Source organism: Hoplias malabaricus, chromosome Y (genome assembly GCF_029633855.1).
Source record: "Hoplias malabaricus isolate fHopMal1 chromosome Y, fHopMal1.hap1, whole genome shotgun sequence".
NCBI lineage: Eukaryota > Metazoa > Chordata > Actinopteri > Characiformes > Erythrinidae > Hoplias > Hoplias malabaricus.
The window spans coordinates 83,284,301-83,297,379 of NC_089820.1; the positions used below are offsets into that span (position 1 = coordinate 83,284,301).

General features: G+C 37.6%; 1 protein-coding gene across 6 annotated transcripts in view; it reads right to left on the reverse strand.

Moving 5' to 3' along the window:
- LOC136678113 (rho GTPase-activating protein 12-like) overlaps positions 1-13,079 on the reverse strand; it is a 40,034-nt gene that overhangs the window by 18,244 nt on the left and 8,711 nt on the right. For all 6 annotated transcript variants that reach the window (XM_066655966.1, XM_066655971.1, XM_066655968.1 and 3 more), the window contains exon 3: positions 712-921. In XM_066655966.1, coding sequence (XP_066512063.1) covers positions 712-921 — 210 coding nt within the window. The remainder of the gene's footprint in view (positions 1-711; positions 922-13,079) is intronic.

Here is a 13,079-nt window from a genome sequence, read left to right on the forward strand (position 1 = left end):
AGGCAATCATTAAAAGTGAAACAATAATTAGTTCCATCACCAACAGAATGTATTAGTACACGTCACCCAGAAAAGTTAACATTACCCAAATTGATTTGCATGCGTATGACAATATACTACAAAGTAAGATGGGAAATTAGAAGGAGACAGGGAGTGATTTAAGGTCAGTAAAGTATTCAAATCATGTATTTCATGTCATGGTTTAAACGTTTTTAAGAACAGTAGTCACCTTTTTACGTGCAAGATTACCTTTTGAAATATGAACAAATGAAAGATCTTGCAGCTTACTTTAGAAAAACAAAGCTTTATAAGTCCCCATAGCCTTCAGTAACAAACAGTGTACTTCATTAATGTACAGCTGAGTGTGGGACTCGGTGTCTGAGGCTAACTGATAGTTCCTTCAGCTTTCTAAATGTGTAGACGCTGAATCACATTCGGAAAAAACACGTATAAATAGGTAAACACTTAATTATTAATGACCTTATCGTTGCCCTCATATGGGGATATATACTGTGCATATCTGCTGCTTATACTTCAGTTGGGAGTATGTTCTGATGTACTACTATTAGCTTATCGAAATATCCCACCCTTTGTTTTGTCGTACTTATAATACGTTTGTGCTTTTTGTCTGAACACAATGTATTGTGATCGAAGTAAATAAGCCCAAGATAACCCCCCCCCCAGACACACACACACACACACACACGATACCTCAGCCTCAGTGCTTGCGGTGTCATGTCTCTCCTGCTTTTTGATGCTGCTGTCACGGGCCCGTGGAGGTTTCCACGTTCTCTCATGACTGGCACGGTTGTAGTAGAAGTGCCGGCCATTCTGATCTTTGTGCGTCTCCCAGTCTCCATGCGTGCTCAGAGGAGAGGTCGAAGGCAGCGGAGGCAGAGATGTCTGAGAGATCTTCAAGTCCTGCAGGTTAGCATAGACAGGTGAGTCAGGTATTCCCCACCCGGGAGAGAAGCACAACGCATATACATATAAAACCTTAAACTTAATAAACCCCACATGCCTATATAGATATAATAAAGCTACACATACCCTGTGTGGCTAAGGGCACAGTGTTAATCAGAGCTTCGTGGAGGTGGTCTGGTCTAATTGGAGGCATAAAGCTGACAAAATGAACACCACGCTTCATTGTAAGTTGGTTGTTGAGGGGGGGGGGGCTGTTTTAGGTTTCATTGCGGACTTTCATGTTGACGAGGCTGATTACAGAGGAGTGGAGCAGTGTCTTTATGCTGCTCTGGGTTCAGCACCGTAGAAACTGCACTATGTAACTTTTGGAACAGGGTAGAACTCTGGTCCCTGACATTATTCAGACTTTATCCAAACTTTGGATTTTATCCTGACTTTGTCCTGCCTTTTTCTCCTGAGTTTATCTGGAGTTCATATGTGAAAAGAACTTTATATAAGACTTTACTCAGACTCTCATGTGTGAAAACGCCCAGAGAGAGTGAGAAAGGCTCTTGAGTCATTTCATTTCTTAATTTCCTCTATTTAAAAAAAACACCACCAATGCACCATTTAGTCATGAATGTGCACAGCTACGTGCTACCAGTGGTCTTTGGGAAGGCAACATAAACCTAAAAAAAACAGGCTCCTACAACTACTTCCCAAAAATAAACTCTTGCTTCACCAATAACATGCTCGTGGGTGCAGTTTGAACGTGACGGTAATTGTGCAACACATTCTGAGCAACTTTGAGTTCCTAAACTGCACAAACCTCACAAATATACAGATGTACAAAGCAGATAAACAATCAGAAACCAACCCATTTCCGATTTAGTTTCTTTCTTACTTTCTGTTATATTAGGGGTACAATCTAGAAAGTTATTTTTATGATATATATATATAACACAGTCTTTTAAATATAGTTTTTTTTATATCAAACTAATTTCAAAGATAAATTCAACTAAATAATAAACATTAGATGCACATCTGCGTGTAATTTTCAAGAGAAATGGAATGGGATGCATGTAGTTAGCAAACGTACATCAAAGATTTATCATTCAATTAACTACTTTTTATTGAAAGAGCTTACAATTTTGCAGTGATATCAGATGCTAGACGCTAGGCACGAAAATGATTAAACGTTTGGTTTAGGACGTTGGCGATTACACAATTCAGATGAGAACATAGGGTCTATGTTCAGAACAAGAAACATCAATGCTGTTTTGGTATTGGTGTCGCATTATGGTAATCATGTAAAATCAGTACCGTTCAAACAGATTTTAAAGACTGATATACGTTTGACAAATACAATTTACACAGACTACTGTTCTGAAACTATTCTAATTTATGCAAACTAATTATACTTCGTTATAATAATGGTGCTAAGTTCTCTAGAAAGTTTGCAGAAATACTATAAAAATTTACACAAAAGGTGCAAAAGCTCTTCTCAAAAGCTCGTATGCTTACATTAAAAAAAAAGTTTTAGGCAGATACACACACACACACAAAATAATACCTTTGATGTGTTGAAAGTGAAAACCTCATCATCTTCAGAGTGTGGCGACATGGGCAAACTGATCCTAAAGTGCCTCCACATTGTTTCAGTGTACGGTACAATGTTGTCTCTTCTCTACTAAGAGAAAGGACGACTCATCTCACTCTGATATCTACTTCCCTATCACTCTGCTAGAACATGTGGTTGTCTGAATCAGTGGGTGTCGAAAAGAGAAACGAGCACTTTGTAAGAAAACGACATTTCAATAAACCACACACACACACACACACACACACACACACCTCCCCCTAGTGTTTAAACCAGTAATTATGAAAAAGACAACCTTGCTATATTACAGCACACTGGAAGGTGACTGATAAAAAATAATTTACTCCAGTGCTTTTAGCTTTGTTTCACATTTATTACCCTCAGTAACAGAGCATCCTAAAAGTTTGTTGTTCTTGGTCATTCTTAATTAGAGCATATTTTTCCAAATATGCTAAAGGTAAGGTCTGGATGCATTTTTTCTGTTGTATGAGCTGGTCGAGTTGCTCAGTCAGCCTCATCGTTTAGGTTCTCCTCCATGTTGCTTCCATGTAGTGGATAGGGGCAGAATCACGTGACTGCAGTGTGGTAGTGTGGTTTTAAAAGGGACAGTACATGAACACACAGTGGGGACATGACACAATCATTTTTTTTTTTTTAAAGATAGAATGGGTGTAGACAAATGTATGTTGATTAGAAGTTCTGAATGTCAATTTCAATTAATTTTCCAGCCCTACTTTGGAGATTTATGAGCAAGCTGAATTACTGTCAAGTATATTTTCGGAAGATTATTAGTAGAGATTGTTCTTAAAGCACTGTTAGTTTCTACAAAAGGGAAAAAAATAATAACAAACGTGTGATTTTTTCTGTTGGCCATTTCCTCCACCTATACATCTAATTTTTGTATATTTGAATATTTTGAACACATTATTTGTTCATCTTTTCAATCATTCTGCTGCAAGGATTTATGTGAATATTGGCAATGGTTGATTATTATTTAAAAACGTGGCTCATGACGTTTATAAACCGCAAAATGCAGCATGAAAGGCTTCATTACAAATTGACAGCAAAAGAAAAAACTAATTAAAAAGGTGTCTTGAGACTTGTTTTGTTAAGGAAGCCTTTGTGAAACTCCAGAATTTTTTTTAAACATTTTACATAAATGACCCTAAACCTAAACTGAGCAATTAAATGATTTAAAAAAAGCTGTATATAACATATTAGAATTACATAAAGATTGTTCTCTGTACGCTGCATTATTCTGTGTTCAGAGACGGAACTCACCCAAATAAGAACAAATGCAAAACACTGGCCTTCTGCAGCTCGTTGTCCATGCTACTAACATTGATTAGATGGAAAGATCCTTTCCCCTCTACTTATTCTCAATGGATTAAAGAAGTTAAGCAATGTCTTAAACTAGAGAAAATAAGATACTCTCCTCAAAGATCTGTACAGAGGTCTTATACAATTTGGCAGCCGTTTTTGTAATTTGTGGAATAAATGAAAACAGAATGCAAGTCTTTGACATTTATATTTAATTTCAATTTATGTCTTAATGTTGTATAAATTATTGTTTTCCCTCTTTCTTTTTTTGCACAGGTTTAAGGGAAGGGAGGGTGGGGTTGTTATTATTCATTTATTTACTGAATTTGGGCATGTTGTGTGTAAAATGGAAAATTGTCAATAAGAATACTTTGACCAAAAAAGTAGAAAAAAAATTGAATACAACTAAATATAAATTATTTTCCCTATTAATGAATCAATTTTCAAAACGTTCTTGAATAATTAAGTAATTCAGTAGTTCAGTGCCCACCCCTAATCTGTCCCACATTTCCCTTTTTACTTTTCTTTTCTTTTTCTAGGCAAGTAAAAGTCACAAAAAGCGAAAAAGTAGCAGAGCTACGCAAAAATGCTAAGGCTGTTGTGTGGACAGAGCTAACCACAAATGGAAATCATGCCAGCTGCTAATCCATGCAGTAATCCTGAGTTGAGATTTGCTCTTGTTAATTACTCTAATTCTCCCTCACTCTGGGCTCTGAGGACGACTACGATTACGTAATGATGAGGCTGTGATCGAGGGACAGAAAGAGGAATGACAGAGGCAGAGAAATAATTCTGTAGTTAGCATGTGTAGACTGACAAGGTTACAGATAGATTTGCTACTGAGCTTCACTGTCTTGTGTGCTCAGAAAAAGCAAATATAAACCCACCTCATCCGTATGTTTCAGGAGCACATCTACTCTAATTATATCAAGCATTCACTGTGTTTAGACGTTTTGTGTCACCGGCCTCTTTTTATCTACCTTGATAAATGCAGCAAAACTAGGAAAAATTACAATTAAACTTTGAGAATCAGAATTGATGCGAATTTGTTTAGGATTTATGAGAAATGTGCCACACAAAACAGTTGAGAAAATACGAGTGAAAGAGCTGCGGTTGTGTGGCATGTTGGAACAGTGTCCTCCTAAAACAGTTGCTGTGGAATGTGAGTATTCAGCACTTTCAGGATTATAACAGTAACACTTCACAGTCAAGTACCTTCCATTCAGATCATATATTCCTATATTACTTCTATTTGTTTCCATGTGTGAACACAACACATCTGTCTCTAATTATCTTTTTTTCTCATCTATTCCAAGTAATAGTTTTTAGTTCCAGCCCTCTGCCTTCTTTCCATCTTTAACTTTGAGTGTTGTTACCTGACCTGCAGACAGGAGGCAGTAACTGAACCGATAATAACCCTGGATCACTGCATGCCAAATGTTACCCCAGACATGAGTGTGTGTCTATATACGTCCTTGTTTCGGGTTACATCCAGCACAAAGACACCCAAAAAGCCTTGTGCTGCCAGCTACACGAATGTCTCAAATACAAATACAGACTGCACTGCTGAGATTCATCAGGAAAATAAAGGCAAAAAATGATGTGTATCTAAACAGACATGTTTCAACAAAAGTTTATCAAATTTACCCCACTTTTTCAGTCACAGAAGAGTGTGCCAAATGATTTTAAAGATATTTATCATGGCCACCGCCCTCAGTGATTTAATTATTTATTCATGCAAAAAAATATTAAGCCACTAATAATTCCAAAGGAGCATAACTGAATATGCTGATTTGGACTTGGCCTCGTTTTTCCAGTGAAACGAACTCCTAATGCTTTACAACACCAAGAAACAATAGACAATTTCATGCTCCCAACTTTGTGGGAACAGTTTGTGGACGGCCCCTTCCCATCCCAACATGACTGTGTACCAGTGCCCAAAGCAAGGTACATAAATCCATAGATGAACACGTTTGGTGAGGTAGAACTTGACTAGCCATAAACACATTCCTAAACCTTGTGCCAGAAGAGTTGAAGTCGTTATAGCTGCAAAAACATATATATTAAACCCTATGGATTAGGAATGGGATGTCACTCAAGGTCATACGCCTTAGAAGGCAGTCGAGCAATAAAGTGTACTTCTTTAATAATGTTCCTTTTTCTTTCACACAGAAGTAAGAGTCAAGAGAGGCGGCGGGAAAAGGAAGTGTGGTAATTCAGTGATCTAATTATCCTTAAGTGAATCATCTCCCTTAGGAGCGAGTGTCTTCCTCCCTTTACTCTCACGGGCCTCTGCAATCACGGCAGCAATCAAACACATGCCACATCAGGGTAAACAACAGGACACACAAACATTTTAAATTTCTATCAGAACAGAGCTAAATATACACTGCAATGTACACAAGATATTCAAACAACAACTAGAGTGTCACCCACTCAATCACTGCTCACAGGTAATTTATTAGGAAGTGTAGGGAAGAGGGCAAGGCTGAAGGAAGCAAGGAAAGTAGGAAAAGAAAAGAAAGAAAAGAGTAGAAAGTAAGTAAGAAAGAAAGAAAGAGACAGAAAGAAATAAAAAAAAACAGAGACATAAAATTAACACAAAAATAAACCGCTCAAGTTTTGGGGGTAATTCAAACAGTGAAAAAAAAAAATAAATCTACAGACTAGTTACACTTCAGCATACAACCAGTAGTTTTTTCCCCTCAAACACACTTCAATTCGGAAAGTAAACAACCAGAGAGAACTGTGCTTAGCCACAACCGTAGACATTCACTTTAAGTCTCTGCATGTTTATTCACTGTTTGAACTACCACAGAAACTCATATCTAGAGTTGTTTAGTTCTGTAGCACGTTTGGTCTGTGTATGCTTTCATGCAGTTAGAGCACTCACAAATTTAGAGTCGGTTCCATTTTAAGTAAAAACATCAACCTAAATAAGTCAATATTACCCACGTATAGAGCAGGAATAAAGGAACAGCCTCATCTCTTTTCATGTGGTTCAACATCTGTAGGTATTTCTTTGAGCAAATAAACACCTCCAAATGCATTTTATCTGCCATGAGCAGAGAGAGAGAGAGACTGAAAAAAATAGACTGAGCCTCTTTGTACTTTTTTGTTTTTACCGTTTACTGACACTAGGGCTGTGTAAACACATCAGACCTGTTTCACCACACAAAAACAGACCGGAGAAGAACATGGTGAGGAAACAACCTCTGAATTTATGAAAAGTATTTTTCTTTTATTAAAATTTTGAATGTGGCATTTAAATCCTGTGTTTCCTTTTTTGTGTAATCTTCTAAAGAATGCTAGCCAATTCTAGTCAGTGACAGCTTCTGTTAATTGACGTTAAGAGCTGGTCAGCAAGTGTTCCCCTCCAAGCATGCTGAGCTGCCTGCTGATACTGAGTTGGAAGCAGTTTGAAAAGAAGCAGTGGCTGGCTTCAGGAACTTGGTGGAGGCATGTGCATAAAAAGGTATCTGCTGCTTATTTAAACTGTCTAATGACTAATGACTTGAAAGTAATGTCAAAAAACTGAGAGTTGTCAGTTGGCTTAGGGTTTTGACTGATAGCAACTTGAATTTTGCGAAGCAGACCGGTGTATTTATAATGTATGTGAATGCTACTGAAATGTCTAAATCAAAAGCTCTCAGTATAACCTTGCAGGGCTCATTGTGCTAAAAAGTTCTAACTGTTAAAGTAACAGTTCATTTTAATCATTCTATTCATGAAAGCTTCATGCATCATGAATATAAAAGCCAGGACAGAATACTGTTTTTGTGTTAGTACCTCAATAACAAAATAATTCACAAACCAACACAGCAATTAGTCCATTAATATACTGTGTTCCTTCATTACAATCAAACTGTCAAATACCAATAGGAGGAATTCATAAAATATTTAAAAAAAACAGTAAAACTAGGTGTGTGCGCAAGTGCACCTTTATCATCGTCATTGAGAACGCTTTTGGGGGTGGGGGGGGGGCATCTCTATTAAGAATCAGTGTGTGGGAACACATCTGTCAATGTGTAAATGCTGCAGTGTATATTAAGTGCTTATGCACACTAGTCCGAGTGTGTGTCCATCTTCCTGACCAGATGTCCACAGCTCTGCTGTTATGTAGCAGAGATTATGTAACAGAGTGGTCATCCTCTTCCCTTCTCTCTCACACATACACACCCTCTCCAAACACTAGCAAGATCAAGACCATAATGCTATGATGCCAACGTTATCTTTCTGACAACAACTATCCAGTAATAACAGTTTCCTTTATAAAATGACAAATTTTTGTATGTGTGCAGTCAGGCCGCTGTAGCCATGGGAACAAAACTCCAGTGTAAGTAGCACTGCAGCACAACAAAGACCTTCATGATGTCATAATGCTCAGCATTAAATGCACTCCTTAAGACCAAAAGAACTATATGATGTCATAATGCTGAATATTAAATGCACTTCTTTTAAAACCAAAAGAACTATATGATGTCATAATGCTGAGTATTAAATGCACTCAAGACCAAAAGAACTGTCATAATGCTCCATATTAAATGCACTCCTTTTAAGACCAAAAGAACTGTGTCATAATGCTCTGTATTAAATGCACTCCTTTTAAGACCAATAGACAACGAAGAAAACGATATGACATCATCCACACCCTGCTGTTTAAGCTAAAAACATGTAATGTTCAGTACTAAATGCCTTGCTGTTTTTAAAAATCCATGTCACGATGCTCAGTATTAAGTCTTACTCTTTTAGATTAAAAGACCTATCATATAATTTATTTAGTGATAAATACCCTTGTTTTAGATCTATATTGCTGAGTATTAAATATGCTACCGTGTTAGAGGATTACTAGCATGAAAAATAATAGTATGCCTTAGAATATTAATTTAATTTCTGCCACAGCTGTATCTGTAGATGTACGGTTTCTGACATAGGACATTTATACCTTTTATGTGTATGCATTCCTAGCAGTAGCATTTTAGCCGGATTTCTGTATTCATCCTGGAGGAGAATGTGCATGATTGCAGTGTGGGTGTGTGTGGGAGGGTGTGTGTGCCTTACCACCTCCTCTGGGTACATGCTGGTTCTGCAGTGTTGTTCAGTGCAGTATATCCGATAGAGAAGAGCTGCCTCCACTGACTCTGCTCAAATACTGAATACACAGCTCTATATACAGCTTCGCTGCTTACTCTCTCTCTCCCTCTCTCTCTCTGACACACACACACACTGATCGTTATGCATGACACTTTTTCATGAACCCTCCCCTTTAACTCATTTCTTCTTTAATATTCTCATACACACATACATATTAAAACATATACAGCCCTCCCCTCAAAGGGATTAAACAAACATTCACACAGTAAGCTCAATCCTACTGTTCCCTAACGAGGTGTTCTCACACTCTCACACACACACTACTCATTGTTTAACACCAGCTACAAGGGAACTGATGCTAAGGATAAATTGTGTTCCTCTGGTTTCCATAAAATGTACCTAACAGAAGCTTAGGAAATGCTTAAAAACAAAGAAAGTCCCCGCATGAGCAAACTATAAACACGCCCAGTCTTCAGAGTCACTTCCTTCTCTTTAAATGATGAACACGTGTAAATCACTAAGCAATCATCAACCTACAATCAAATTTATAAATAAGCCACAGTCAGGTGATGCAAAGGGGCTACAGATTTCAGCTATAGTTCCCCATAAGGTCATTTCCACAACTGAACTCATATAAACCACGAGGAAACATGGGCACTATGGAATGTGTATATCTTTACTAATGAGAAATATATATATTTTTTAATGTATTGAGGGAGGGGTATAAGGCAAGGGGTAAGCCATGAAAAAAAATATTCAGTGTGTTTTTAAACCCTTAATGGCTCATTATGTTTAATGTGTGTCTGTCACATATTCTTGGCTCTGGTTAAAGGCAATTTGTCGATATCATTTTTGTGCTAAACAAATTTCCCAATTCTGAAGAAAATCAGGGATGGCATGGTTGCCCAAAAGACAGTGTCGCTACCTGTCCTACATGTCCCATTGGTGTGGGTTTGTTAGGAGTTTGTTGGTTTCTTCCCATGTCTGTGTGGGTTTCCTCCACAGCTCAAAAGACACATGACCCAAAAAATAAAGCAGTAAGACATAATGAATGAATAAATACAATGGGGGGGAAAGGAGAGAGAGAAAATGGAAAGGTGGAAAAAGGAAAAGAGGAATAATGGGGAGGGAGAGAGAGAGAGAGAGAGAAAGGAATGCAGTTCACACAAACTGGTCTTTTGTGACTAACCTTTGATCTGCCAATGCATGTATACACACACACATACACACACACACAGGACACACCTTGTTAGCTGACATAATAAGTGCTGGCGGATAAGAATTCATTGAAAGACTACCAAAATCCATTTTTCTTCTTGAAAAAAAATAGCAAATTGACCATCAATTTGTTAGGTGCAAGGTTTAAGCCAGCGTTTCTCAAAGTGTGGGGCAGGCCCAGGTCATGCAGGTAGGGCGCAAAGAATCTGGAGAAATGCGTGTTTCTTTAATAATGACCCTGTGTTTATTAATGCCTTTCTGTTTTGCCGATAATGCTGACTCAGTAAAAAGCACCCAATCACAATCGAGTCATTAATAGCTCTTAAACATAATAAAAGAGCATTAGATAAAGACCAGAAAAATGAAGCTTGCCTAGAACCAAAATACGCTGTCATTCTCAAACTTTTATTTTAAAAAAGCACCACAGAGATTAGCACGCTTTGGCAGTGAGTCAGACACAGGGTCTTCTTTCAGCCTTCGTTAAGGCCCCTGTTCAAATGTAAAGCTGCTCCAATCATCAGCTTCACCTCCGCTTCACCGTTAGAGTCTGGTTTATAAAGGTAGTGTTGACCAGCTCTGGGCTGAGGTCAGTGACGAGAGCACAACAGAGAACAGACGGATAATTACAGTTATAAACTGTTAGGGAAACAGAGGAGGATCTGAGAGTTAGTGAATGTTAATATCAGCTGTGTTCAGGTCGTGAGAAAGCGCTCTAAACATGCAGCAAGTTAATGTCTCTGGCTGTGTCCGAAACTGCACACTGCTGCTCTGAACAGCATGAAAATACGCCCTGCTTTCTGTAGTGTAGTATGGAACGTTCCATAGTGTGTTGTTTGGGAAAAATGCTGTTCCACATCGTTATAAATGCAGTATTTTACTGCCTTATCTACACAGGAATCAGTTTATAGCTAATATTTTAGGTATGGGGTGGGCTTTGACTCAGCAAATATGTCCCTCACCTCCCAATATCAAACTCACTCTAATGCCCGTACACCTGCCTTTGCTCATCTTTGCACAGACAGAAAAGTTAGCACAGTTTAAATATTAAATTTTCTGTATTTTTGAGTTTTTGAACACTGATGTTAATGTTGTATCTGGTGTTAAAAGTTAATCTATTGATTTAGAGATAGAAGCTGATATTACTTTAATAAATTAGAGAAATGTAAACTTGCAGGTGTATTTTATTACCATTTTTTGGGGGCGATATGGGACAAGAAATTTTCCTTTGTCTGAGATGGGTAATGAAATTTGAAAAATTTTAAAAATTTGAGAACCACTGGTTTAAGCAAAGCTTAAGAAATTACAGTCTATTTTTAATAAACACATGTTTATGCAATTATTACCAAAGGCCTTTAAAGGCTAAGCACCAGCTCTATGAAAGTGTCAACCACATAAATACAGTGGAGTTTGAGTTCCTAACTTGTGTTTATTGAGAGTCAGAAAACATGTTATTTCTTACTAATTGAAGGAATAAGGTTTAAAAGACCGTTGGTCCCCCCCCCCTGGATGAAGCATCCATAAAGACTGGATGAGCATCAGTTTTTATTTATTAGATTGGTTACTACTAAGCTTCCTAGTTTTTATTTATTCATAAAGCATTAACACTATCATCATCCAGATTTTCCAAATGCTATCTATTCAGAAAAGGGTACAAGTAGAGTATTAAATGGAAGAAAGCCTTTTTTTTAAAAATGAGCACGTTTTTTTACACTTGAATTTCAAGTATCACATAACTGGATTGTTTCCAGATTTATCCACATCGGTTGCCAACATGAGCAGGCATCTCTGTCAGATGAAGATCTGATTTACACTGGGGCTGCTTCCGCATTCTATACAATTCCAAGGAATTCTGTTCTGGAATCTCCAGAGACAAGCGAGTGCAAGAAAAGGATTTATAGATTTTTCTCTCACTTGGGAACTGGTTTAGTTTTTAAGATGCAAATATCATAAGGAGTTTCTGTCTTCAGTCTGTTAACAATTCTCAACGCCATCACTGTTGCACTTGGGTTAAAGGTCCATATCAGGTTTTAAAAACACAAACATATCAACATTTGTCACCTACATGTCCAGTGAACCCTAAAACCACATCCTGATGTGACGTGAGTGATTAGCAACTTATATATAAATACATTTTTAATTAATGTTGGAGGAAAACAGCCAACTGTGATTGTCCCTCTGCAAAGCACCAACAGAGACACCAGTAAATAGTACCTGTAATGTACTAAAATTCTTGACCAAAACCAAAACTCAAGATGCATTCTGTTATAAACAAGCTGACAATAAGTGAAAACATAAAATAAATTCATAAGTTCATAAGATGAAAGCATTATTGAAGTTATACATTAACTGAGTCTAAAAACGAAAACGTTCATCAGCGACTCTATGTAGACACTTTATGACTAGCTATATCAAAAACGCTTTAAACCAGATCTCGCACTACAATATGGATTTGGATTGCCAAAACAAATGCATTTCTTTGCAGTCTGAATAGGTTTTCCTCCTCTAAACAGCTTGCTATGCCCCACTGTTTATTTTATACTTGGTAATTAATCCAGCAAAAAGCTGCACTATGTGATAATGACCAAAATTACTGCCACTATTTATGACACCGATACTGACGTTTAAAAACTCTGACTGTGGCTGAGATATCATCATGACCAAGAACTACCTGCTCTTGCAGGAAATGACAATACAACTATAACCCACACAGTTAGAATATATAGTATTTTGCAAACCCATCCCAATCACCAATGTCCATTTATTCTGACTTCTCGTGCATATGAACTTGAGTGACATCTCATTCTTAATCCATAGGGTTTAATATGATGTCGGCCCACCCTTTGCAGCTATAACAGCTTCACCTCTTCTGGGAAGGCTTTCCACAAGGTTTAGGAGCGTGTTCATGGCCATTTTTGACCATTCTCCCAGAAGCATATTTCTGATG